At 45.5% G+C, this 26929-nt stretch overlaps 1 protein-coding gene and 1 pseudogene across 2 annotated transcripts in view; both read left to right on the forward strand.

Annotated features, from left to right (window-relative positions):
- Nucleotides 1-26929, forward strand: part of LOC310795406 (uncharacterized protein) — a 50841-nt gene that overhangs the window by 18171 nt on the left and 5741 nt on the right. The window contains exons 5-20 of the mRNA XM_083657434.1: nt 5901-6022; nt 6854-6935; nt 8324-8456; nt 9132-9235; nt 9685-9773; nt 10086-10246; nt 12391-12503; nt 13637-13971; nt 14015-14698; nt 15079-15285; nt 16168-16490; nt 16998-17114; nt 17414-17509; nt 18879-18986; nt 19888-20058; nt 22462-22581. Coding sequence (XP_083513560.1) covers nt 5901-6022; nt 6854-6935; nt 8324-8456; nt 9132-9235; nt 9685-9773; nt 10086-10246; nt 12391-12503; nt 13637-13971; nt 14015-14698; nt 15079-15285; nt 16168-16490; nt 16998-17114; nt 17414-17509; nt 18879-18986; nt 19888-20058; nt 22462-22581 — 2965 coding nt within the window. The remainder of the gene's footprint in view (nt 1-5900; nt 6023-6853; nt 6936-8323; nt 8457-9131; nt 9236-9684; nt 9774-10085; nt 10247-12390; nt 12504-13636; nt 13972-14014; nt 14699-15078; nt 15286-16167; nt 16491-16997; nt 17115-17413; nt 17510-18878; nt 18987-19887; nt 20059-22461; nt 22582-26929) is intronic.
- On the forward strand, nt 772-3855 carry LOC310795681 (ubiquitin-like modifier-activating enzyme 6 pseudogene; annotated as a pseudogene). The gene has a single exon. The product of its transcript is annotated as a ubiquitin-like modifier-activating enzyme 6 pseudogene (transcript).

Consider the following 26929-nt stretch of genomic DNA (forward strand, 5'->3'; position numbering starts at 1 on the left):
TTATTATTTTTTTATTTTTTTTATTTTTTTTAATTTTTTTTGACTAGGTTTGGGTGGAATTCGTTCCTCCTCGCCCCACTCCATTGCACAGCCGACTAACGTGAGGTGGAGCTTCATATAGTCTCTAGTTTTCTGGCTGGGCACGGGCCTTTGTGCCAACAAAACTGTTTTAAACATGGGAAATTCACACCGGCATGCGCCGGGGACAGCAGTGTTGGAGAGGAGACACATTGAAATAAAGAGTTCATTGAGGAGAACACGTTGTCTTTCGTATTTTCTGCCATAGGCATTCATTTTGTAAAAAAAAAAAAAAAAAAAAAATTGAAAATATTGAAAATTTTCTAAGTATTAATAAAATCGATGATCGATAATTGATCGTTAATATTCACCGATTATCGATTTTGGAAAATTTTCAAAATGAACATCCCTAGTCACCAGTGATGTCACTCGAGCAATTGTGATCTCACCATTGTTGATGTCATCAGTGATGTCACTCGAGCAATTATGGTGTCATCGATGATGTCACCAGTGAGTGTTGTGCCATTGTGTCATCATCAGTGACAGTGAATCACTCACTGATGATGACACAATGGCTCTGTGCATAAGTTGAGAAGGATTTATGACATCACTGATGATATCACTGATGATGTCACAATGTCTATGCATAGTGCTCTTTCTATTGGTAATTCTGGTCAGCTCCTCACGCACACTGACAGGTACAGTTGTTCTCTCCTGCACCGGTTAATTTCACCCCTCGTCCCCTCTCCCACCATGGATGGAGACTCGATGGCGATCGACGACTCTCTTTACAGCCGCCAGCGCTATGTGCTGGGGGACAATGCTATGCAGCAGATGGCCCAGTCCTCAGTCTTTCTCAGTGGAATGGGAGGACTGGGAGTAGAGATGGCAAAGAACATAGTCCTGGCTGGCGTGAAGGTCGTCACCCTACACGACACCAAGCAGTGTGAGACCTGCGATCTGGGCACCAACTTCTTCATCCGCCAAGAGGATGTGTTGAGCCAAAGGAAGAGGGTGGAGGCAGTGCACCGTCGGGTCGCAGAGCTGAACCCCTACGTCCATGTCGATGCGTCTTCCTCGACTCTGGATGACAACGGTGATCTCAGCTTCCTCAGAAAGTACCAGTGTGTGATTCTGACCGAAGCCAGAGTGAGCCTGCAGAAGAGGGTGAATGACTTCTGCCATTCACAACGGCCTCCCATCAGATTCATCAGCTGTGATCTATACGGTATCTGTGTGCGGGTGTTCTGCGACTTCGGGGAGGAGTTTGAAGTGTCGGACCCCACTGGGGAGGAGCCTAAGGAGATCTTCATCCAAGGCATCACTCAGGACAACCCCGGGGTGCTGACCTGCATGGACAACAGAACCCATGGCCTGGAGACGGGCCAGAGCGTCCTCTTCAGAGAGGTCAACGGCATGGAGGAGCTCAACGGCACCGCGCGGCCCATTTCAGTCCTTTCCCCGCACACCTTTTCAATAGGAGACACATCCCACCTGCAACCATATGCGCACGGTGGTTTATTCGTCCTGGTGAAAAGCCCCAGGACCTACACATTTGAGACGATGGAGAAACAGCTGTGTAATCCTGAGGTCCTCACCCCAGACTTCAGTAAACCTGAGGCCCCGCTGCAGATCCACGCAGCCATGCTGGCTCTGGACACCTTCCAGGAGCAGCACGGCAGACTTCCCAGCATCGGGTGCTTACAGGATGCCGAGGTTTTACTGAAGCTTACCGAGGAAGTAAACGCGAGGCTCGTGAACAAAGCTCCGGTGAATGCTGAGTTGGTGCACTGCCTGTCCAAGACAGCGAGAGGAGCCCTCCCTCCATTAGCAGCAGCCGTAGGAGGCCTAGCCAGTCAGGAGGTTCTCAAGGCACTCACGGGGAAGTTTGCGCCCCTGCAGCAGTGGTTTTACCTCGATGCCCTTGAGGTAGTCAAGCCACTTCAGTCTCTTCCTGCCAAGGAATTTTCCCCCAGGGGCGATCGCTATGACGGATTGCGCGCCTGCATCGGCGAATCCATGTGCCTGGAACTGCAAAAGGTCAGGGTCTTCATGGTGGGCTGCGGTGCCATCGGCTGCGAGATGCTGAAAAACTTCGCCCTCCTCGGTGTGGGTTTGACCAAGAGCTCGGGAGAGGTCTGCGTCACAGACCCGGACCTTATCGAAAAGTCCAACCTGAACCGGCAGTTTCTCTTCAGACCGCGTCATATTCGAAAACCGAAGAGCACCACAGCGGCTGTAGCCACTCTGGAGATCAACCCGGATATGCGGGTGGACGCGCGCCTCGACAAGGTGTGTCCGGCCACTGAGGCGATCTACGACGACTCCTTCTACTCCCACCAGCAGCTGGTGGTGACGGCGCTGGACAACGTGGAGGCCCGTAGATATGTGGACACTCGCTGTGTATCCAACCAGAGAGCTCTCCTGGACTCCGGCACCATGGGAACCAAAGGACACACAGAGATCATAGTGCCGAACCTGACCGAGTCGTACAATAGCCACAGGGACCCCCCAGAAGAGGAAATCCCGTTCTGCACTCTGAAGTCCTTCCCTGCGGTCATAGAGCACACCATCCAATGGGCCAGGGACAAGTTTGAGAGTTCGTTTGTCCACAAGCCGTCCTTCTACAACTTGTTCTGGCAGACCCACTCCTCGGCTGGACGAGTGCTGCAGAGGATGCAGGCGAGGGAAAGTCCGGAGGGCGCCTTCCAGGTCATTAAGCTGCTGAGCACGCGGCCTCGCCGATGGGAACATTGCGTTACTCTCGCCCGCCTGAAATTCAACAAGTATTTCAAGAGGAAGGCCCTGCAGCTGTTGCACTCGGTCCCCCTGGACACACGGTTGAAAGATGGAAGCTTGTTTTGGCAGTCACCGAAAAGACCTCCGGCGCCCGTTGAGTTTGACTCGAAAGACTCTTTGCACTTCGCTTTCGTTGTCAGCACGGCCCGGCTCATTGGAAAGATGTACAACATCCCCTACTCAGAAGAGGATCTATCCGAAGGGGCGGTGGCCAGGATTCTCTGCGGTGTCGAGATCCCAGAGTACCGACCGTCGGAGAAATGCGTAGAAACGGACGAGACGGCTCCGAAGCCGGATCACGTGAAGATGTCTCTGAGCAGCGAAGAGGAGAGGGAGGCCATCGCGCAGCTGGAGGAGGACATTGCCGCCAACAACGTCACGGCAGAGAGGTTACAGGTGAGCCCGCTGCAGTTTGAGAAGGATGACGACAGTAACGGCCACATGGATTTCGTGGCGTCGGCATCGTCTCTCAGAGCCAGGATGTACGCCATCGAGGCCGCCGACCGCCTCAAGACCAAGCGCATCGCCGGCAAGATCATCCCAGCTATCGCTACGACAACCGCCGCTGTGGCCGGACTGGTGGCTCTGGAGCTGATCAAGGTGGTCGGAGGCTACGGGTTTGAATCCTTCAAAAACTGCTTCTTCAACCTAGCCATCCCCGTGGTGGTGCTCACTGAGACTGCCCCCGTCAAACAGACACGCATCAGGCATGACATCAGCTTCTCCATCTGGGACCGCTGGACGATCTGCGGCCACGAGGACTTCACCGTCTCTGACTTCATGAGCGCAGTGAGGGAGAAGTACGGGATTGAGCCCACCATGGTGGTGCACGGCGTGAAGATGCTCTATGTGCCTGTGATGCCTGGACACGGCAAGAGATTCAAGCTGACGATGAACAAACTGATCAAGCTGTCGGCGGAGAGGCGCTACGTGGACCTGACGGTGTCATTCGATCCGGAGGCAGACGGAGACGACGACCTCCCCGGCCCCCCCATCAGGTACTACTACGGACGGAGAGACGCCCTGACACCTTCCTAAACATCATGTCCTTATTTCCCATCTTTCATGTGTATGTACTGTATACTGTGTTTGTGTGTGGATTACATGACTTTTGTATTTGTTTATAATGCCTATTCAGGTGAGATTCCTTCTATAAGCCTCTAGGGGTTTTCCGAATCTCACCTGCACAATTTGCTCTTTTGTTGTTGTTTCTACTGCTTTGTTTTTATCGTGCAAATAAATCAATAAATCAAAAATCTACCCCAATAACCTGGGTCAGCGCCAAGAGCTTTTCCTCAATGCGGTCTGACATGAAGGCCAGTCCTGGTGTTCTTGCCTGCAACCCAGCTACTAGCCAGTGCACCACAGTGGACGACCTCCCCCCGCTTCACAGGTGTACAGTTCCAATTCAGGGACAGTGCACCCTGCAGCTTACAAAAAGGAGTCTAGATGCTGTTTAGAGGTTTTTACCATTTTACAAACTGGGTAAACCAGGGAACGGTGTTATTGTCCTTTTACTTTCACTTTCAATCTTTTATCCATTTTTGTCCGTTGGACAATTCAAACTGTACTGAGTTCATTGCATCTGCTACCGCTACTGTGCTAAAGATTTTATTAAAGCAAATCATCTAAAGAATTAACTGAACTCTGTTTCATATCCTGTGAGTGGGCTTACAGAGGCAACCCACCGTACAGATCTCCTAACGATGTAAAAGATCAACAGATAAGAGTGTGACATGCCTGGTCCACTAGATGAAGCTTCTGGTGGGTTCATCTAGTTTCTGAAGGTAGCCTCATCGACCCAGGGAGGGGTCGGATCTTCAGTAAAGCAACATTCCCTTCTCTTATTTATCAGTTAAAAATTGGCTAAATGGGTGGGCGGTGTGGCAGCGGTGTCAGTCACAATTGTGATGTCATCAGTGATGTCACTCGAGCAATTGTTGTGGCGTCATCATCAGTGATGTCACTGGAGCAACTGTGATGTCACTCAGGCAGTTGTCATGTCATCAGTGATGTCACTCAAGCAACTGTGATGTAGTACGAGCCGATGGCGCACGGTTGCATGATGGCGCCTAGGTGGGTGGGCGGTGTCTGTCTGTCAGTCACGATTTTGGTAGCCCGTGGAGCGGGCGAGTTCCACAACCGCATCCATGGCGCATCATCTCCAGAGTCTCCACCCTAGTGCGCAAGATTCCTAGTTGCATAAAGGTTTACCTGCAGCCACACCAACTGTCGCATAGGGATAAGCTGTCGTTAACCTACGGTGATTGCTCACTGGTTATGGAAAGGTAGCAGGGTGGTGGACCTTGGGATGGGAGGCAGTTAGCAGGCCGGGCGAAGATCTCACATCTACCTACATTCAAATGTTAGAATCGTAAAGTCCTACGCTCAGCTCCAAGAGGTCGTAGAGGCTAATAGACCACTTTATAGTGAGAGGGTAGATCTGTTGAGTTACTCTGCCATTCCCACCCCTAACAGCCCGAACACACCAGATGCCTATCCAACGCTGAAGCAACGCAGCGTGGAGGCTGTTTTGCTGTCTCAACGCTGCACGCATGCTGCAGCGATAGTTTCGGCATCTGTTCTATTTTTCACGCGTGCAGCCCTGCAGTACACGAGCAGCTAGGCATGAGGTCAATGCAAGTTGTGACTGGGGGCAGGGCAGCGTGGGGCAAAACAGAACGAGGTGTGGAGCACAACAGTGTGCTTCTGGTGTGAATGACAAGGCTCCTCCTGCTCGTAGCTTCCGTGAAACGCTGCTTCTGAGATGCTTTTGGTGTGAACCAAGCAAGTAATGTGAAGATGGCCATGATCTGCTCTTCATATTCATCATCACAAGTGTGCATCATGCAGGAAGCCGCTTCCACTCGTGCAAAACTGCAGGTGTGACTTGGCACACAGCCACACACCACTGTGCAGCGCTTAAGTGAAAGTCTGAATTGGGCCCTTTGATTTTGAACCCGGTGTCATCCTAAACCAAATGTGCTTCACCGTCTGACTGGCTGTGTTTACGTCTCATCTATGATGTATCTTCAGGTGGAGAACATCCTCTTGTTGAAGTCTCATCTATGATGTGTCTGCAGGTGGAGAACATCCTCTTACATGACAAGGGTCATTACGTGCTGTGTGACTTTGGCAGCGCCACCAACAAGTTCCAGAGCCCACAGACTGATGGAGTGGCCACTGTGGACGAGGAGATCAAAAAGTTTGTGCCTCTTAGCATCTTTTTGGGTGATCGTTGTTGTAGCTTTCTTTCACTCATCACTTATTTGAGGTAATGCAGCACAGATATTGGCAGAATAGATTATTAATGTGAGACATTGTGATGACTGTGGATTGAGTTTGTGCCAGTTTCTCACCTCATTTCTATTTGGTGAGCACAGCACTGCTGAAAATATTTGTTATTATTGCTAAAATCACCATTTAGTGAAACATGTGTACCTTGCATGCCTCACCTATGTTGATCAAGCCCAACAGACATTCTTTAATCAATTCCAACTGAAAAATTCCATCACAGCTGCATTGATATTGATGTATTTGTGTTTGTCATGTAACTTTGTTTTTGCTGTGTTATTGCTCGCTTTCTGAGATGTTTCAATTACAATAACACTGTGTCAGAATCTGCTTTATTGTCAAAGTATGAACACATACAAGGAATTGGACTACGGTTTGCTTTGCTCTCAAAGTACTCACATACAGAAATAAAGAAATGTATGCACAAGTCAAAAACAGGCAAGGCAAGAAGGCTACATTTAGACATTAGTACTATATACAATATGTGAATCGTGATCAGTGAGTCAAAGTTGGAATCAAAATTGTCTTGTACCACGTGAATCTAAGAACTACCTATCAGGCTAATATATGAGAAAGAGATACATATTCTGTATCACACATACCTGAATATGTTTTGGTCACAATGAATATTGAATATGCGGCCAATACTGCAAATGTTTTGTTATGTCAACTTTGTGACCACGGCACCAATAGGTACTTTTCTTGTTTCTAATCCTCATCATTTATTTGTGGCTTCTTTTAGGTACACAACTTTATCATATCGTGCTCCTGAGATGGTGAACCTCTACAACAACAAGAGAATCACCACTAAAGCAGATGTCTGGGTGAGTCCCGTTAAAACTTTGACAACACTTTTCCCTGCGATAAGCCTTATAGATTTATTATCTCCTCTGTTCGTTAGTGCCAAGCATTTGTGTTGTGGTTTATGAGTGTGCACATTGCAGCAAGATATGATCATAAACGTCTGCTGTCTAGTCTAAGACTACTGTCTTACGGCCAAATTCCACTAGGTCCGTGTTCGGTCCGTCTGTGCTGCGGTACGGCTTCAGAGCCGATACGTTTCCACTCTAATCACTGTGTCAACTCCCACCTACTCCGCTGCGTTGCGTGTCTTCTCCGTCCCAGCTCCGACGATCCGGAGCTCTCCGAAAAAGATACGCAAGGCTTCTATTTTTCACGGATGACGGAGCAAAGCTGCAGCAAGTTGGGCGGAGCCAGGCATGAAATCAACAGGGCAGAGGTGTTTACAGCATTCAATATCAAGCCAGAGGACAAACATGTATGAGGAAAAGTTTATAATTGAAGTGGAAAACCACAAAATAATATATGACACAACGCATCCTTTTTACAAGGACAACACCAAGCAAAGTCCACCCCTCCTCTGCTTCTCGATTTTACCGCGAGAACTTGTCGGTCTCGTCACTCTAGCTGTCTGGCGGAGCGGAGCCGTGACGTGCTCTGCACGCAGCCGGTTAGTGTTGGCGGAGCACAGAGCACGTAGCAAAACCGGAGCTCAGCCGCAACGCAACGCAAATGCAACCAGTGCGATTCCCCAGTTATTAGTCATGAATAGATTTCCATGTGTTGTACAATACAGGCAGAACTCTTCTCGGCTGTTTTACAAGCTGCCTTTTAGGGCTGTCAAAGAATATTCTATATTTGAATATGAAAATGAATATTCAAATGTATTATTATTAATAAAGAAAGTGTTTTTTTGTTTGTTTTTTGTTTACATTTAACCAAGGTAAAAAACCTGGCTATTGGTTTGCCTTGCCACGCAAGTTTTTATTTTAATTTCTTTTAAGTATTCGAATATATTCGAACAAATATGTTTTGTTTAGAGGGAATATTCAACTATGATTTGGGGGCAATTTTGAATTGCCCTACTGCCTTTGTGGCCTGCCTATAGGAGATTTGGCTTGCACTATTTTTACAGCCTCACGGTTAAGCCTCAGCTAACTCTGTGTGTCTTCCTTTTATATGCCTCATCTACCACATTGTGTGATCATTACTATAGTGAACTCCACAAAGTCCATAGGGACTGTACCACCAAAGTAGAGGGAGATTGCTGCAAATAATAATGGTTTTCTTTTAAAAGAAAAATGTGTATTTTTTTTTCTGTTTACTTGTGTGATTTTTGTTTTGTTGTTGTCTAACTTTGTGTGCGTGTGTGTTTGGTGGATGGGGCATCTGTGTGTCTTGTCTCCTCCAGGCACTGGGCTGTTTGCTGTACAAGGTCTGCTTCTTCACGCTGCCCTTCGGTGAAAGCCAGGTGGCCATCTGTGACGGCAGCTTCACCATTCCGGATAACTCCCGCTACTCCTACGATATCCACTGCCTCATCCGTTAGTCCTCCTTTTGCCTAACTTCCTGTTTAAACACGGCTTTCAGTCTCGCTCAGTGCGGTTGTGGGGTTCGGGTGTCTCTTATCGTCTCGACCGGCGCTTCCCAACCTTTTCTGGCTCATGACCCAACTTGAAAATCTCAAGGCCGGAGCATTTGCCTTGAAAATAAAACACAACAAAATGACTTGTTCTCCTCTGATGTAGAGAAGACCAGCCTAGAGGCTTCATATAAAAGGCAATGGTGAGTGCGTGAGCATAACCTGACTCTGCCAGAAGGGGGCGCTATGCGTGTCTTGTGAACACAGTACCGCCCCTCTCTGGCAGTGTCAGGTTATCGTGAGCCTGTATTTGTTACAAAACCTAACAGCGTGATATGCAGAATCACATTTTTCGAGTAGGAATGAAGCTGCATGCATGTAAATCACATCACCATAATCCATAGATCTAAGGTTTTTCAACAGATTACCGACATGTACTCATGCCCTCTAGTGTCGGGATGGTGCAATCGACCGCTTTAGAGCGAGAGAGCGAGTGAAGGTCATGTATTTGGTCTTTTTTGAATTCAAGAAGACCATTGAAGGTTGGGAATGGCTGGTCGAGTCATATACTTTGGTGGCTCTTTTCCCCTTCGCCTTCTTGAGTCTGACTGTCTTCTCTCTGCACGGTGTTTGTCAGGCTACATGCTGGAGCCAGACCCAGACAAAAGACCAGACATCTTCCAGGTGTCCCACTTTGCTTTCAAACTAGCTCAGCGGACTTGTCCTGTTCAGAATGTGAAGGTCAGTCTCTCTCAGCACCGGGGGTCTGAGGTGGCGTATTTATGGTCTGTCTGTCTTCCTTTTCTCCGGGGGTTGATTGTCCTGTTGGATTCAGTGGGGCATGCCTTGGGTTCTGTTCCTGACCTGCAGAAACAGATGACTTAATAACATCAATAGAAACTGCCAGCTGCAGGAATCAGGACGTTCCTACTGCACTGTGATGAATATTGTGGTGCCAATGTGTTGTTACCTCGTCTTGTTAAGTTTTGTCTGTGTACCAGTGGGGCAGGATGTGCTGTGTTGTGCAATTTCTACATAGATTCCTGGTTTAAATGTGTGAATGTTTGAAAATTATTTTTCCCCTAAAGTAATTCATTATATCAAATGCTACCATCTGCTGACTCTTCTTACCGGACTAAAGTAAATATGTACGACTTTGACGTTTTTTTGCGTTCTATGCCCTAATCCAGAATTCTCCGATTCCTCCTAAACTTCCTGAGCCAATCAAAGCCAGTGAGGCTGCTGCAGCGAAGAAGAGCCAGACTCAGATGAAGGCGAGGTGAGCATCATCTGCTTACATGACTGTATGTTCCCCACTAAAGCTGTAGTAACAAAATGGCTGTGGCCTTGGTGGGTTTGGCAAACATGTATTATGCATTATTACAGCCTTTTCAGAGGTTCTGCATTAATCGTCTTATTATAGTAGTGAGATATCATTGCTTAAAATCTCACAAATTTCTTCTTTAAGTTTCTCTACTCATTGTTGTTTTATTTGATAAATTCCAGTATTTTGATATATGTGTGTGCGCTAATTATTTGAACACTGTTTGCATTGATTGACAATAAGGCTAATATCCTCATTTGTTCCCAGACTCACAGATCCAGTTCCCACCACTGAAACGTCCATCACCCCTCGACAGAGGCCGAAAGCAGCCCACACTCAGCCTACTGCCGGCATCCTGCCCATCCAGCCTGCTGCCCTCACCCCTCGCAAGCGAGCCAATATCCCTGCTGGAGCAGCTCCGCCCATAGGTGAGTGCAGGCCTCTGTCCTCCTGATCACTGAGCTACAGGTCCTGATCACCTCTGGTCCTGATCTGGTCCTGATCACCCCTGGTCCTGATCTGGTCCTGATCACCCCTGGTCCTGATCTGGCCCTGATCACCCCTGGTCCTGATCTGGTCCTGATCACCCCTGGTCCTGATCTGGTCCTGATCACCCCTGGTCCTGATCTGGTCCTGATCACCCCTGGTCCTGATCTGGTCCTGATCAGGTCCTGATCCTCACAGTCGTAATCAGAGGAGTGCCACTCTGCTGAAGGAAGTGTGAGAGAAATTCTCCCTCTTTAACAATATAAGTAATCTATTGCAGCAGATCCAGTCTGTACCGATTCAGACTTTGACTTAAAGGGATAGTTCGGATTTTTTTAAATGTGCGCCGGCTGCATTCTACTGCATCTAGTACACTGACTGTCAGCAATTACCTCATACAACCCCACATACAAAAAAGCGATATATCCCTTTAACACATTGAGTGCCACAGCGCTTCAGTAAAATTGTCTGGAGCCTGTGCCAGATTCACTTCCATTCAGTTGAAAACAGCTATAGAATTTTTTCTATTATGGCTATATTAACGGGGCTGGACTTTAATGAAACATTGAACACTCCTGCTTCTTCCAAAGAAGAAATTTTGTTTCTAGACAGTTCCATTATGAAATTACAGCCTCTCAAAAAAGTGCACTTTCAAGGGTTTTCTGTCGTTTTTTTTTACTTTCCAAGATATAGGCCCTTTTATGAATACCTTTTGCACTCTAATTTCGAGCACATTCACTGACTCTGGCTGGTGTTTTCTGATGTGGTGGCGTGTGGTGTGGTTTCTGTGCAGCCACACACCCCTCTCCCCCCCCCCCCCCCCCCTCTCCACCTCTGAGCTGCGGGCTCCTCCCACACGCACAGAGTTTGCTTTCTCGACTCCGTTTTTGCCCCGGACAGATCCCAGCGCCCATCAAGGAAATGATGCGCGCTGGCAAACGCGACTGAACGAAAAGGCTTGGCCCGTTCGGCTTCGGATGCTGGCTTTCTAGGAAATCGTGTGGAGATAGATAGAAGCATAAGAGCTCAGTTGTGAGCGCGGATGCAGCCGAGCCCACTCTCGCTGTAGACAGAGCAATATATACGGCTCTGGCAGAAAGCATGCATCGGTTTCCACTTTCATCACGGCTTTCTCCGCTGTCTCCTGTACAAAGTAAAGGATCTGAGGTGGGTGGAGCAGCTCCTGTGACGATGTTTAAGGTGGCGCCGTGTGATCCCTTGAAGGGATTCATGCTCACTGGCTGGGTACGACCTTAAACAGCAGAATTATGGAATAATATGAATTATGATTTTAGGACGTGCACAGACGTCCTTGGCACTGAACGTTACTTTTTTTTAGGACGTGCACAGACGTCCTTGGCACTCAATGTGTTAAGTGCCCCACAATGGTGTTTAAATAGTTTTTTTATGCCTGAGGCCTGATATTATGGACGTGTAGACACAGGGTCACAGACAGACACACACCGATAATGTATAATCTATCCTAATAATTCATTTTAATTTTAATGTGGAAAAAAAAGTAGCATATTGCAACTTTAGGAGAACATACATATATGGCATTACCGCCAGGCCAAGAAATCCTTTAAATACGCAGAGTTTAACAGACGCCTGTGCTCTTGTGTAAGGCCTCGCTCACTGAGGTGTGCCATCTTTTCAACAAGCATTTGCAGAGCTGCAAGAATCAGGACGTTTCCGCTGCCCTGTGGTGAATCTGCCGTTGTGGTGAATCTGCCGTTGTGGTGAATCTGCCCTGTGGTGAATCTGCTGTTGTGGTGTGAACTTGTTGTTACCTTTCTTCTCAACTTCCTGAGCCAATCAAAGTGAAGAAAAGCCACCTTTTTCTCTCTTTGTGTTGTCACTTAATGCTGATTCAGTTGTCATTTTTTGCACCTGATACAAATCTCATAGATTTTTTTAAAATCTGTGATTATAAAATTCTGTTTTACACATGTTGTTTTTAAACATAATTTCAAATTTCCCTACATATATATTTGTGTTTGATATTTTACATTATTCTGCACGATGCTAAATTGAGTACAAAATATTGTCATGCTGTTGAGTAACAAGTCGTCTCTTCCTCCCACAGGAGTCAGCCTAGACCTCTTTCAGCCAGCTGCTGCTCTCCAGTCACAGAAGCCACAGGCAGCCATCAGCCAATCACAGAACAGCTCCAATCAGGCTGGTGCTCAGCAGAAGCAGGTACTGTTACTCAGTTAGTTTGACCACATTGTTGCGGTACTGCTGCGGTACTGCTGCGGTACTGCTGCGGTACTGCTGCGGTACTGCCACAATGGTAAAATTGGGGATTTTGTTATTTAAATGTTTTTTTTATGTTCTTTACAAAAGCCCCCCGCCCCCCCTCACTGCTGCCATGACAACACAGCAGTACCTTGGAAACCCATCGGTAAAGTGGCCAGATCATGAAATGAGTAACAACATGCATAAAGTCATGCTACACTAAATAACTGTGCAGGTGGAGGTGCAAATTAATACAAGCAAATATATGTCGTCTTTATCTGGGAAGGAAAAACAAATAAATGCAGATGGCAAATCTTCAGTAAACCTGCAATGCATGTTCAATCTAATTTATTCTCCATTTTCCTATGAAAATAAATAGATCTGTTTCAAACGATGTAGTGTCCTCTAGTAAGAGAGTGGCGTCAGCGGAGGACCAAAATGCGAGACTCATTAGCCAATGAACAGCCAGGAATGGGTCTCGCGCTACTTTTGCATGCTAAAATAAAGCCGATAATGTACAATTTGATTCATTTCAAGGGATGAAAAATCCTTTCAAAGTACAACACTGTCTATTTTGCTGCAACTCAACAGTGCTGCTTTTTTTACTCAAGAGTTCCACTTTCTACTTCCTGGAAAAAAACTGGTCCATTGGAGTGAATGGAGATGTCGGAACTCTTCTATTATACGGCTCTGAAACGATGTAACCGTCACTGCATGTGTCGTTCACGTTGGCATCATGTTAAGCAATACATCCACTAGTGGGCAGTAGAGAGTCAAATGTGTGAGTGTGTATGTGTAACTGCTCCGTTTCGTCCGTATCCGTAAGGTTTCAGAAAACGTGCACAATTACGCACGGAATGAACGCAAGAGAACGGACAGAAGGCTCCGTCCATATCCGTATTTAGCATCATAACTGAGCCTTTTAGGCCGTGCATGTCTGGGTGGGGACTGACATACACATGGCTACCACCACATGTTGCTTTTGTGTCCTGAAGCACTGATTCAGAGCGTTATTCTTATGGGATGAACCTGGGTTTCCAGATGTGAGGCTTTGCTTTGGTGACAGATTGTGTCATCCATCTTTTGTGTGATAGCCAGTGCAGCCAATAGCAGCTACAGGAGCAGAGATCGCCACAGCAGGGGGAGGAGCGTCGTCCGTGACCAAGACTGACGGCGCCCAACCACAGCCTGCAGTCCAGCAGCAGCAGATCACATCTCCTTCTTTGGCCAGTCCCATCCTGCAGCAAGCAGCCCCGCCCCCATCTAGCCCGGCCCCGCCCCAACGGCCAGCTCGACGTAAACAAGCTGGCCAGGCTCAGCCTTCTCCCGCCAAGCCAGCCTCCGCTCAACCGCCTGCGTCTCAGCAGCAACCTATCCTCCAGCCATCGCCTGCGTCTCAGCCTCAACCTGTGCTCCAGCCATCGCCTGCGTCTCAGCCTCAACCTGTGCTCCAGCCGTCGCCTGCGTCTCAGCCTCAACCTGTTCTCCAGCCATCGCCTGCGTCTCAGCCTCAACCTGTCCTCCAGCCATCGCCTGCGTCTCAGCAGCAACCTGTTCTCCAGCCATCGCCTGCGTCTCAGCAGCAACCTGTCCTCCAGCCATCGCCTGCGTCTCAGCCTCAACCTGTCCTCCAGCCATCGCCTGCGTCTCAGCCTCAACCTATCCTCCAGCCATCGCCTGCGTCTCAGCAGCAACCTGTCCTCCAGCCATCGCCTGCGTCTCAGCCTCAACCTGTCCTCCAGCCATCGCCTGCGTCTCAGCCTCAACCTATCCTCCAGCCATCGCCTGCGTCTCAGCAGCAACCTGTCCTCCAGCCATCGCCTGCGTCTCAGCAACAACCTGTCCTCCAGCCATCGCCTGCGTCTCAGCCTCAACCTGTCCTCCAGCCATCGCCTGCGTCTCAGCCTCAACCTGTCCTCCAGCCATCGCTTGCGTCTCAGCCTCAACCTGTCCTCCAGCCATCGCCTGCGTCTCAGCCTCAACCTGTCCTCCAGCCATCGCCTGCGTCTCAGCCTCAACCTGTCCTCCAGCCATCGCCTGCGTCTCAGCAGCAACCTGTTCTCCAGCCATCGCCTGCGTCTCAGCCTCAACCTGTTCTCCAGCCGTCGCCTGCCCAGGTGCAGAGCAGCCAAAAAGCAGCTGAGATCGAGAAGACGGTAACTGGTCACCTGCTGGTAGAATAACCATCCAACTTCAAACACTGCCTGAACATCATGTCATTGTGGAGTTGTCAGAATGAATCATCCCCCCCCCCCCTGATTTGCTTTTGGACGAAATCTTTAACTCACTCGCATGGTCTTGAGTAACCGTTATGTCTTCCATCCATCATCCATCCATCCATGCATCCATCTGTTATCGTCCTGATGCCGTCAGCATTCAACGCTTGGCCTCATCTCCGTTTCCGTTTCTCATCCCTATGAATGTGTCAAAATATTTGATTGTTTATATAAATGAAAACATACCGTGTGCTGTTGCTAACATTTTAAATGCATGAATTTGCCTGTGAGACTTTCCCGTGATTTTACACGTTGTTGAGTGTTGATCTACTGTCCTGTGCTTTCCTCGTCACTCGATGCCTCTTCGAACAGAGTCAGACTCCACCTGCGTCCCCGCAGGCTACTGAAGAGCAGGATCAGAGGCACGGTGTCCTGGTCGACGTCACACAGACTGCCGTCACTGGAGGTCCAGCGAGCGACTCCTCACCACAACTACAAGGAGGTGCTGGAGATGCTGCCCTCATCCTGTAAGCCACACATTTACCGGAGTAAGACCATGACCTCACATTTGGTCGCTAATGCCTTGTTGAGACTAGGCGCTCTGGGACAAACCCCCCTCTGATCAGAGGCTAATCGCGTTGGCTCGGGGCTCGCAAATCGGCGCTCGCTTGTTAAGTGTGAACTGTCCACAGATGCGAGCGGGGAGCTCCCCCGAGTACCGTACTCACCGATGAGTCACCGAGGTCCGACAAATGTCTAGTTTGATAGATATCTGATGGTGTCGGGAGAGCAGAGCGTAGTGAGGCAGACACGCCCGGGGTGATGTCTGCTGCTGCAGACAGGCAAGTGGTCTGACTGAGGAGGTCATTCTACGGGATTGGTACAAACTGCTGTCCGACAACCAAAAAAGACAATTAAAAAGCATTTAAGTAGCTATGCAAATTTGAGATGTTTACTAAGATCATTCTATTATCTATTGAAACTCGAAATAATATTTGAGATCTGACATTGAACCAATTTCGTAGAATGACTCATACTGTAGATGTTGTGGTGGATGTTGTGCGAGCATGTGTTTAGAAAGAATAAAGCCGGTGTGAGGTTGCGTTTGCAGACTCGTCTGGTGAAATATCTTGTAACGTGTGATCGCCCTGTCGCAGCTCAGTCATAAAGTGTGAAAACCACAACGACACAAACACTCCTGATTACAAGACAGACAGTTGTGTAGTGTGAAGGGAACAGCGACTGACGACTGATGACCGTCGGGTAGTGTGTGTACGAACCATTACTCTGTCACTGTCACATTGGACCAGATCTTAAATTCTGACCTCCATCCAGAGTGAATGAAGTTCAGCTCATTTCTGTCTTTTCATCTCTTTTAAATATGATTTTATGTGTTTTCCTCCCTCTAGATCACTCGGTGAGACTCGGCCGAACGTCCAGTCCGTTCAGCCCGGGCTCTGTGATGCAGGCCAGGACGCGCCTGCCTCTGGCTCTGCCACCAACACTCCCACACAGCCTGCATGGAACCCTTTTGACGATGACAAATTTGACAACTTCTCCAACCGCACTGCAGTGGACCTGTTAACCAATGACTGCACTGCAGTGGACCTGTTAACCAATGACTGTGCTGCAGTGGACCTGTTAACCAATGACTGCACTGCAGTGGACCTGTTAACCAATGACTGCGCTGCAGTGGACCTGTTAACCAATGACTTTGACAAAAAGCCTCACGGTAAGTAGGGGTGGGAATCACCAGATGCCCCACCATACGATATTATCACGATACTTTCTGTAAGTCACGATACGATAGTATTGCGATATGCTTGTATTGCAATATATTGAGTATTGCGATATTGCGATATATTGTGATTTATTACCTTTTTTCAACTGCAAATTATGTCCCCAATGGAAAAAACTTTGTCATCATGTGTTTTACCTAATGAGATAAAGTTTCCAGTCTGTTCATCTCACTTCAATCATTTTTATTGCAGTAAAATGGGATTGTCAAGCAGACAGACTGACCAGTCATAAATGTTGCATGATGCACTTGACATTTTGTATAATAAAATATCACAATACTTGGCATTCGATACGATATATTGCCCACAAAATATCGCGATACTATGCTGTATCGATCCCCCCCACACACCCTTAATGGTGCGTGCGTGTGTGTGTGTGTGTGTGTGTGTGTGTGTGTGTTGGGGAGGGGGCGGGGTATTAATGTGTAATAAACAGTAAGTAACCTGGACTTTGTTTTTATCAGACCTGGTTCTGATCCTATCATCAGAACCTGAGATGAAGGCCTCTGAAGACTATCAATGCTTAATACCCGGCTTGCAGGCCTCACCTGAAGCTGGTAAGGCCCACTACACCTTTAGAGCCACTTCAAAGTTCATTCATCCTTCCTACGAGTCTCTCGTGATTGAAAGTGATTTGCTGAACCTTCCATTTACAGTCTGAGATGAGTGGAGCGAAAGCCATTGAAATACCTTAGTTTTAGGCGTGGCTTGAGGGCACAGAAGCCTCGAGGAAGTTGAATGAGGTTTTTTGAAGATACCTTGCCTGTTCGCGCTCTTTGCTTTCTCCCTGTGTTTTGCAATGCTATGCCACTGACTGTACATCTCTATGCTGTATCACATTGTCATTGGTTCCTAGTTGAAAGACCATCAGCCATCCTCGATGTGGATTCGGGAGCCTCGTTGCTGGCTGTCCCAGGCTCTCTCTGTGGCCTCGACCTCTCAGATACACCAGGTAAGTCTCCGCTCCATGGAGCCCACACCAAATGTTGCTGACAAATAAGCACCGTCTTTGCAAGTAATACATTTGAATATGAGAGATATTAACTGAATGATCTGCAGTTGTTATCCTACAGTATTGTTCTAAATGTTATGTATGACCACTGATTTTCCAATATTGAAGGTTTCTAAGGTCCATAGAAAAGCTGCACTTTTCTCTATGTGTTGATGTCCTGTGCCACAAGAGTCAACAAGTGGTGAAAGATAATGATCTTGATGTTCAAGAGAGTGCATCTGTAAAAGCCTTTTTCTTCCTCTTCTGACAACATTCTAGGAAACCTAGAGAAATTACATAAAGCATTTTAGATAAAACTCCAAGACATAATAGATCAAAGACATACATAAACAAACATACAGTAGCAATATTTCTATACATGTATGTGTTATTATATATAGCGAGACTTCAGTTACGCTGATGCTTTTCCAACTTAGCTTAGCACTTAATCATCTGAAATATAATACAATTTTCGATACATGAAAGTATACGCCTGAAAACCATGACTTTTTCTTAATTCTAATTTTCTAATCATTTGTTCCTCAAGTCCGACTGGTTCCTTGTGGGCCTCACAATAATTGAGAAAACTGCTAATAATCACAACTTTGACCATTTAATGCAAGATTAATTAATTCATAATCCGTGTCTGCTTAGTGAGGACAAAGGACGACTCACCTCAGTGCTGTTGGTTTGTCCTTCAATTTCTGGGTCGAATGAACAAATGTCAAACTAAGACAGCAGCTTTTGACCATCTGTTGACCTACATACACACTGCTACGCTTTCAACTTGACTGATGTGAAGATTATATTTTCACCTGTCCAATGTCCATCCTGTGTTTATCTGTCTTTAGTAGGGGTGCACCAATCACGTTTTTTGCCACCGATCACCGATTGCCGATCGGCTATGGGAAATATCTGCCCAACCGATCATCGACCGATCACCGATATATAAACTCCTCAAAAAAAGTTTGGAAACGTTATTTCGGTCCATTATTTCTCCCCTTTAATAATACCAATTGGTATTGTATTTTATATCGTTGGAAAGCCTGATTAGTTATAGGGCTTTTTTTTATTCAAAAGAAAAATATTTTTTTAATATAAAGAAATATCGGCAATCGGCAAGAAATATCGGCAATCAGGCGATCGCATGGTTGAGGTCAAAATCGGCCGATACAGATTGCTTGCCGATCGATCTGTGCACCCCTAGTCTGTAGCTATACAATCCTACATTATATGGTGCAACAGGAAATTGCCAAAATTGATATTTCATTGGTGTCATTTTGTCAGTGTGCTTTGCTCACTCACCTCTTTTCTTCTCACTGACCATCAGAGAAGCTGATTGAAGGACTCAAATCTCCAGACACGTCGTCCCTCTTGCTCCCTGACCTTCTGTCTTTGGCCGATCCCTTTGGTGGCTCTGTGGAAGAGTCTGCGAAAGGTCTGTGTGTGCGTTGCCTCAAACAGTGTGTTTCAAATTCTGTTTCAGCCCTTTGATCAACTTTCATTATGTGCACTTAGTAGCCGTTTCACCTCTGTGCACTTTAAAACACTGCTACAGTGCTTCTCAGACGATTCAAGACAAGCTCCTTCCATCTGATAACAGGCCGTGTGCTAAAGCATTAGCATGCAGCATAGAAAACATGAGAAATAGACACACAGGTGAAAACGTTGCCAAATCCCCTTATAATATAGGGTGTCGTGGGTTTCGGGAAACACTAATGAAATGAATGAATGTGTGTTAAAGCCGTGGTTCTCTAATTTCTTCACATGAAGGACCCCTAAACTGACAAAGATTAGACCACGGACCCCCATTTGATAGGATTTTGTCCCACGGACCCCCATATGATAATAAGATTGATGCTTTTAGATGTTTTATTACAGAAAGTGTATAACACCCATGACCAAAATAGTCATTGTGTTACTTATGAATGAAGTTATAGCGAAAATGAATTACCCCCCTTTTGGCTGGGGACCCCCTCAAGGACCCCTGCGGGTCCCCGGACCCCCATTTGAGAACCACTGGGTTAAAGAACAACAAAATTCTTAGCACTGCAAATCTTTTCAGGAAACCCACCCCAGTGCCTTTGTGATGTACATTTAGAATCCAAGAGGTAGATTATTTATCCTTATTTACCCACAAAGCACTAACCATTGTGGCTTGTGTGTTCTTGAAACTTTGACTTTTAGCTTCCTACAGTAAGAGTTAATAAAATCTTGAAATATTAAAGTATTTGTAACCAGTAAAAACAACTAAATAAGTAGAAGCGTTGATCCATTTGATCGATCTCTTTTTCCACTTTGTGTTTTCACCTTGAGCTGACGTCCCCTCTCTCGTCCAGATCCTCTGACTGTGGAGGACTCTCTTCTTCTGGGCTCTCTGCTCTCGGGCTCGTCGGCGCCCCCTGCAGGCGGCAGTGCCACCTCCTCCGTCTCTTCTGCTCCCACCTCTGCTGCCTCTGCTTTGGACGATTTCAGTCTGTTGTCTGGAGACTGCGGCCAGCCTAAAGCAGGCAAGTCTTAAGAAGCTAAAGGACGTTATGCGTATGGCTTAATGTAATGCAGTGGTTCCGAAACTGGGGTACCCGTACCCCTAGGGGTACTACAGGGGTACTTGAGAGGAAGGGGAAAATGGACAAATGTAAGAATAAATCATGAAAATTAGGGATGCATGATAATTATCGGGCCGATAAATTATCGGCCGATATGGGCGTTTTGCGTTATTATTTACGGTATATCAGAAGTTTTCTTTGTTTTGTGTTCACAGTGTCAATTAGATTTGGTTAGGTCAGAGCTATGCTCACTACATCTGCCTTTTTTTTTACCCCAGCTGTGCATAAAATACAGGTTAAAAACTTAAAAAAGAATATTATATATATATTTTTATTATAATAATTATTATTATTATAATTATCGGTTATCGTATCGGTTATCGGCCAGGCGAAGCAGATATTTACAGGTTATCGTATCAGTTGAAAAAAATCCATATTGTGCATTCATGAAAATGAATGAAACATTAATAAATGTGCTCAGGAGGCACTAATTGCAACTCTTTCACTCCAGTTCTTATTTTGTGACGTCATATTCTTCAAAAGGTGGGTTATCATTCATTCATTGCATCAGATGCTAGTTTTCTCTTGACGTTTTCTAAGAAAGATGTTGTAGTCATGACTAAAAGGGGGTACCGGTACTTGGATTCATAAATCAGGGAAGTACTGAAGCCCAAAAAAAGTGTGATGTATGTGTCCGATGATGTAATGGAGCAGAAATGGTTGGTGGTCTGGGCAGAGACTGTGCCTCTTCCAGCAATTCCTTCTCTTGCCTCTAGGCTTTCCTCGAGTGCTATACTATTTGAGAGACAAGCTATATTTGACTAGGGCTGTGAATCTTCACTGGCCTCACGATTCGATTCGATTACGATTCAGAGGGCTACGATTCGATTCGATTACGATTATCGATGCATCTCGATGCATCTTAAATCGATGCATCACTTTTTTCCGCAATACATGATTTATTTTTTCTCACTTTCTTTTTTCTCACTGTGTGCCTACTTTTAAAATAAAAGTGCATTTGGAATTGCATTGTATTATGATCCATAATTAAAATAAACAACTGCATGTACTTCCATTATATTTTATTTGATTATAAAAAAAAAAGAAGATTTTTGACATTTGTGAATCGATGCAGAATCGTGCACGCATCTTATAATCAATTATTTTTGACACCCCTGTATTTGACACAGCTATAATGAAGCTTGCAGAACAGTGGTCTCAGATGTCAGTGGGAGGTTATTTTTTTGGGGGAAAAACTTCAATACCCAGAAATCATGTCAAGTGACATAAGTAACCTGCATACAGAGAGCGCACTCTGTTTCCCAGACTGTAATTGCTTCATACAAAGGATACCAAAGATAACAGACAGGCACAAGAACTAACACGGTTGAGTCCAGAGTCCTCTTCACTCTTCAGTCACTGCTTCTGTTTATATTTCATCACTTTCCCCACTGATGTGATGCTCTTCTCTTGCAGTCCACTTTCTGATTTAGGCTGAGATTTTTTCATAAAATTGTGTACTTTTTTTTCTTCTTCTTTTCATAAAATATTAGTTCCATAAAAAAAGTTTATTTTGAAGTAAACACATCAGTAATTACTAGGAAACAATCACATTCTCATATCTGTTTCCTTGGCTTCGTTCATTGCACATTACTGAACTGTAAAATGAAACGCACACAAAATAAATAAATACAAATTTTCCAAATAAATTCTCAGTGCTTTCTGCAAAAAAAAGCAGATTGCCCTCAATTATTTCAGATTTGATGAAGCATATTGTATTTTTATCCTATTAATATCCATAGAGGACACCCCAAAACAGAATTACAGGCACACTGTATTTAAGGATCCTGTGTCAGCAGACAAACATAAAAGGGGGAAAAACCCACCTATGATCTTAATAACGACTCATTTCCCCTCAAGATAATAGCCACCTTATCAGCCAGCACTTCTCAGCACTGGATGTGTTGTTGAAGCTGCTTTGATCCACTTCATTATAATGAGTTAGGAAAGCCTCGAGGAAAAGAGATGCTCTCTTGTTGTTTTGTTCCACCTGTGAGGAACAACCATCTACTCTAAGGTTGGAGGTTTCAACCATCTACTCTAAGGTTGGAGGTTTCAACCATCTACTCTAAGGTTGGAGTCATACAATTAATGACTAGTTTTTGCTGCCTCTTTTCACTGACTGACCACAATATTCTTGTCACCCTCCTAACTCTTATCTTTTCACCCCTTATATCCATCATCTATCCTGTTTGTCATAATAATAATAATAATAATTATTATTATTATTATTAATTAATATTAATTATTATAGGTAATAATAATAATAATATATTTTTCCCTCTCTGTATGGATCCTCTGCAGACTCATCTCTCCTGATCTCAGACTTTGAGCCGCACCTGGTCAGTGCAGAGGCAGCAGGCACAGAGGACGATGAGTTTGACCCTATCCCCGTCACCGGCCGGAAAAACTCTGCATCCCAAGGTACGCCGCCAGCCAGCACAGGTGTGTCTGTCTGTAGGCTTAATGAACCCCAGCCAGGGATAGGCCGTCTGTTGGCTTCCAATCAGTGCCACACTAGTTCCTATCATTCCCACTTTCTAAATATTAAATCTAATTGAAAGTATAGTTAAAAGGGGTTAAATGGCAGGATCAGGTGCGCACACTATTCTTGCATCCACTGAAGGTGTTTCAAGACCAGTAGAGGTAAATAGGTAAAAATCTGCCTTTTCTCCCCCTCTCCTCCCCTCTCTCTCTCTCTCCCTCCCTCCCTCTCTCTTCTCGACCTCTCTCGCCCCCTTCCCTTGACTGCTTTCTTTGCTTGTTGTGACTCCTCCTCCTTTGCCTGCCCCTCCCTCCCCCCCCTCTGTCTACCTGTCCCCTGCCCCTCCCCCCTTGTCTCTCCCCTGGCCAGTTTCAGGAGGCCACTCGCGCAGTAACAGTGGCAGCTCTGAATCCAGCCTGCCCAGCTTGGCCCGCTCCCTGCTGCTGGTGGACCAGCTCATCGACTTGTAGACGCGCCCTAATAGAAGCTGTAACACTGGATTATAGACTCGCATAGCATAACACAGCAATCAACACTGTTCTCACCGCTAGCTTCCCTGCACAGCGCCCCCCCTAGCTCCTCCTAGTAGAAACGCCGCTCTTCTTTCAGTGCTTCTTCTTCTTCTTCTGCAGTATTGATTGCATTGTGGCTGGCTTCTCCTCACCTCCCCCATCTCTCTCACCCTCTCACCAACTCACATTTTGATCTGCTTTACCTACCGTCCCTTGGTCCCATCATGGTTAGAGTGGCCAGTGCACTAACATCATCCTCCATGAAGACTAACCACCACGTCTTTCTGTGAATCAGGACATAACGATCCAGTTTGTTTCCACAATATTGCATTATGTCCAATAGCAAAACGATAGAAGAACATCATTGTTGTCATGTACTATAATAGGCATACAGTAGTTAGTGGTTGTAGTTATTATTGTGCACAAGTAAATGTGTCGTCGTTTGCCTTTATTTGCACATTGTAAGGTACAACCATGGGGAAAAAAAGTAAATGATCATTTGTCTCCAGCTATAGCAAATTAGGTAAATTGATTTCTTCTAGAGGGGAAACTTGCTTGAAAAAAAACATTTTCCACAAATGTTGTCTCTGTCAGGGCTGTTTTATGTCTCTACTGTATATTGCTATTGGCTGACTAATAAGATGGAATATCCTGAACAACTTAATGCTGCTTTAGATTAGATTTTAGATTTAGATTAGATTACCGGTAGATTTGAAGAATGACATCAAGTTGAGTTTTAGATTTTGGAAAGAAGCCAGGACCACACTACATTCCCAGCTCCCTCTTAGCCATCCCTCTGCAGCCCTATACAGCCATACCAAGTTGTATGTTAAAAGTGTGATTGACAGGAAGAGGCGGGCACTGTCCCTCCCTCCTGGAGGTATCCCTCTCTGATTGGTTGGAAGGGTGAAGTGCCATAAAATAATCTGATGCTGATTTGCAGTTTTGCGGCGCTCTCGCAGTGTTTCTGCCAAACTCTCATAGCATCCTCCCGAGCATTTTAAGAAGAAACCTTTTGCTCGATTCGTACAAAATACCAACGAAACATTCTTACCTATAATATCTTCAAAAACATGGACTCGTTCTGTTTTTGCTGCCACACTTTAGAGCTTATATTGCATTTAATTATGTCACCATACACAATCATTTCTTTGTTAGGCAAGCAATAGGTTGTTTTGGTATTAAATGACAAACGGAAGGTAATTTAGCAGCGTTTATAGCAATGCACTATTCAGTAGAAAATGCATGTGACATCATGAAAATACTATGAATAAGCAGCAGTCTTAATAGGAAGGCATTAGAATTAGCTGTATATACATATATATATAGAGAGAGACCATTCATGACCATCCAGGTCAATTTTCTGTGGCACTAACAAGTTAGAGTCGATGCATTCTATATGAGTCAGTACAAGATAATTTTTCAGAAATGATTTTATTCCTTTTTTATGACTGCATCTACTCTCATATCCACTCCACATTGTGCAATCTGACATTCCTGTCATTTGTTTACTCCTAGTTTATGTAAATATATATCTGCGATCCCTGCAGGCTCTATTCCAGTGACCATATGATTGGTTCTTCTTCCTGTGTATATATTAAGTCATTGTCATAAAGCTTTACTTGTGGAAAACATATAACTTTACCTGTGGAAAACGTATTGAGAATATATATATACATATATATATTCTTAGTTTCCTGTTAATAAATGTTAATATGAATAGAGTGTTAGAGAATGAATGTATGAAATAAATATTAGTCTATAATAATAATAATAATAATAATAATGATAATAAATCTCATATATGATTCTTAACACCATAATCACTGAAAAATATTGAAGAATACTATATATTTCATTCCTCTTTGTGGAATTGTGATTTTTTTTTTTTTCTTCATCATATCTACTCAATAATTGTCAATACAGTCAAATGTATAGTTGACAATCCTAGTCTTTGTTTAACTTGAAAGATTAGGCTGAACTATCTCTTCTTACCGTGTGAACAGAAAGTGAGCCTAATGCTATGTTTGTTTACGTAGATGATGACGGGTTTATCTTTTTAATCTAAACATTTGACACGGTTTACTGCGCCAACGGGGAGCGCCACCTGCTGGGCCTCAGTCCTGTTTCATTTCATAGTCGTTGCTCTACGGTGGCAAAACTAGAATTTTTTGCTGAAGTTGTGCTTTGTGAAAATCTATGTTTTTTGCTTTACCCGTTTTAGTGATCAAAAGATTCATATCAAAAAGCATGGCAGTGTTGTTGAATGTTATGTTAATGTGTGATGGTATACAGTGTTATGATAAGTATGTATGTGTGTGACTGTGTGGAGTCATTGCCAGAGTTGTCGGGTGTGTTTTCCAGTAGCCTACTACTTGTGTTGTTCTTTGACCTTTTTGAAAGCACAGGCCCCCTAAATTCTCTCTCAGGTAGCAAGAGTTACATCGCTCTCTCCGAGAGTACCAAACAGTATTGGCTTGCTGTGCCCCCAGTCCTGCTGTCCATATATTACACCCAACAGTTTGAATCATTTGGGAAATAAATTGTCTGATTTACAGTCCTTTGTGAGGGGCTCTGTGAAGTGTGAACATGGCTTACTCACATTTGTGAGGGGCTCTGTGAGGTGTGAACATGGCTTACTCAGCCACTCCTGTAATTAAGATGCAATATTGCCGCTGTAGAACTAATAGTTGCTTATCAGACAGAGGGTTCTAAGTCATTAACGATGGTAGCTTTCTACACTACAGGCCAGGGAATCAGGTGTAGATCCCATGTGAGTTTCAGGCCAGGGAATCAGATGTAGATCCCATGTGAGTTTCAGGCCAGGGAATCAGGTGTAGATCCCATGTGAGTTTCAGGCCAGGGAATCAGGTGTAGATCCCATGTGGGTTTCAGGTCAGGGAATCATGTGTAGATCCCATGTGAGTTTCAGGCCAGGGAATCAGATGTAGATCCCATGTGGGTTTCAGGTCAGGGAATCATGTGTAGATCCCATGTGAGTTTCAGGCCAGGGAATCAGATGTAGATCCCATGTGAGTTTCAGGCCAGGGAATCAGATGTAGATCCTATGTGAGTTTCAGGCCAGGGAATCAGCTGTAGATCCCATGTGAGTTTCACGCCAGGGAATCAGGTGTAGATCTCATTTGAGTTTCAGACCAGGGAATCAGATGTAGATCCTATGTGAGTTTCAGGCCAGGGAATCAGTTGTAGATCCCATGTGAGTTTCAGGCCAGGGAATCAGCTGTAGATCCCATGTGAGTTTCAGGCCAGGGAATCAGATGTAGAATTCCATGTGAGTTTCAGGCCAGGGAATCAGGTGTAGATCCCATGTGAGTTTCAGGCCAGGGAATCAGGTGTAGATCCCATGTGAGTTTCAGGCCAGGGAATCATGTGTAGATCCCATGTGAGTTTCAGGCCAGGGAATCAGCTGTAGATCCCATGTGAGTTTCAGGCCAGGGAATCAGATGTAGATCCCATGTGAGTTTCAGGCCAGGGAATCAGCTGTAGATCCCATGTGAGTTTCAGGCCAGGGAATCAGGTGTAGATCCCATGTGAGTTTCAGGCCAGGGAATCAGGTGTCTGTAGATCCCATGTGAGTTTCAGGCCAGGGAATCAGGTGTAGATCCCATGTGAGTTTCAGGCCAGGGAATCAGATGTAGATCCCATGTGAGTTTCAGGCCAGGGAATCAGCTGTAGATCCCATGTGAGTTTCAGGCCAGGGAATCAGATGTAGATCTCATTTGAGTTTCAGGCCAGGGAATCAGCTGAAGATCCC

This window comes from Poromitra crassiceps (genome assembly GCF_964638095.1).
Source record: "Poromitra crassiceps genome assembly, chromosome: 21".
Taxonomy (NCBI): domain Eukaryota; kingdom Metazoa; phylum Chordata; class Actinopteri; order Beryciformes; family Melamphaidae; genus Poromitra; species Poromitra crassiceps.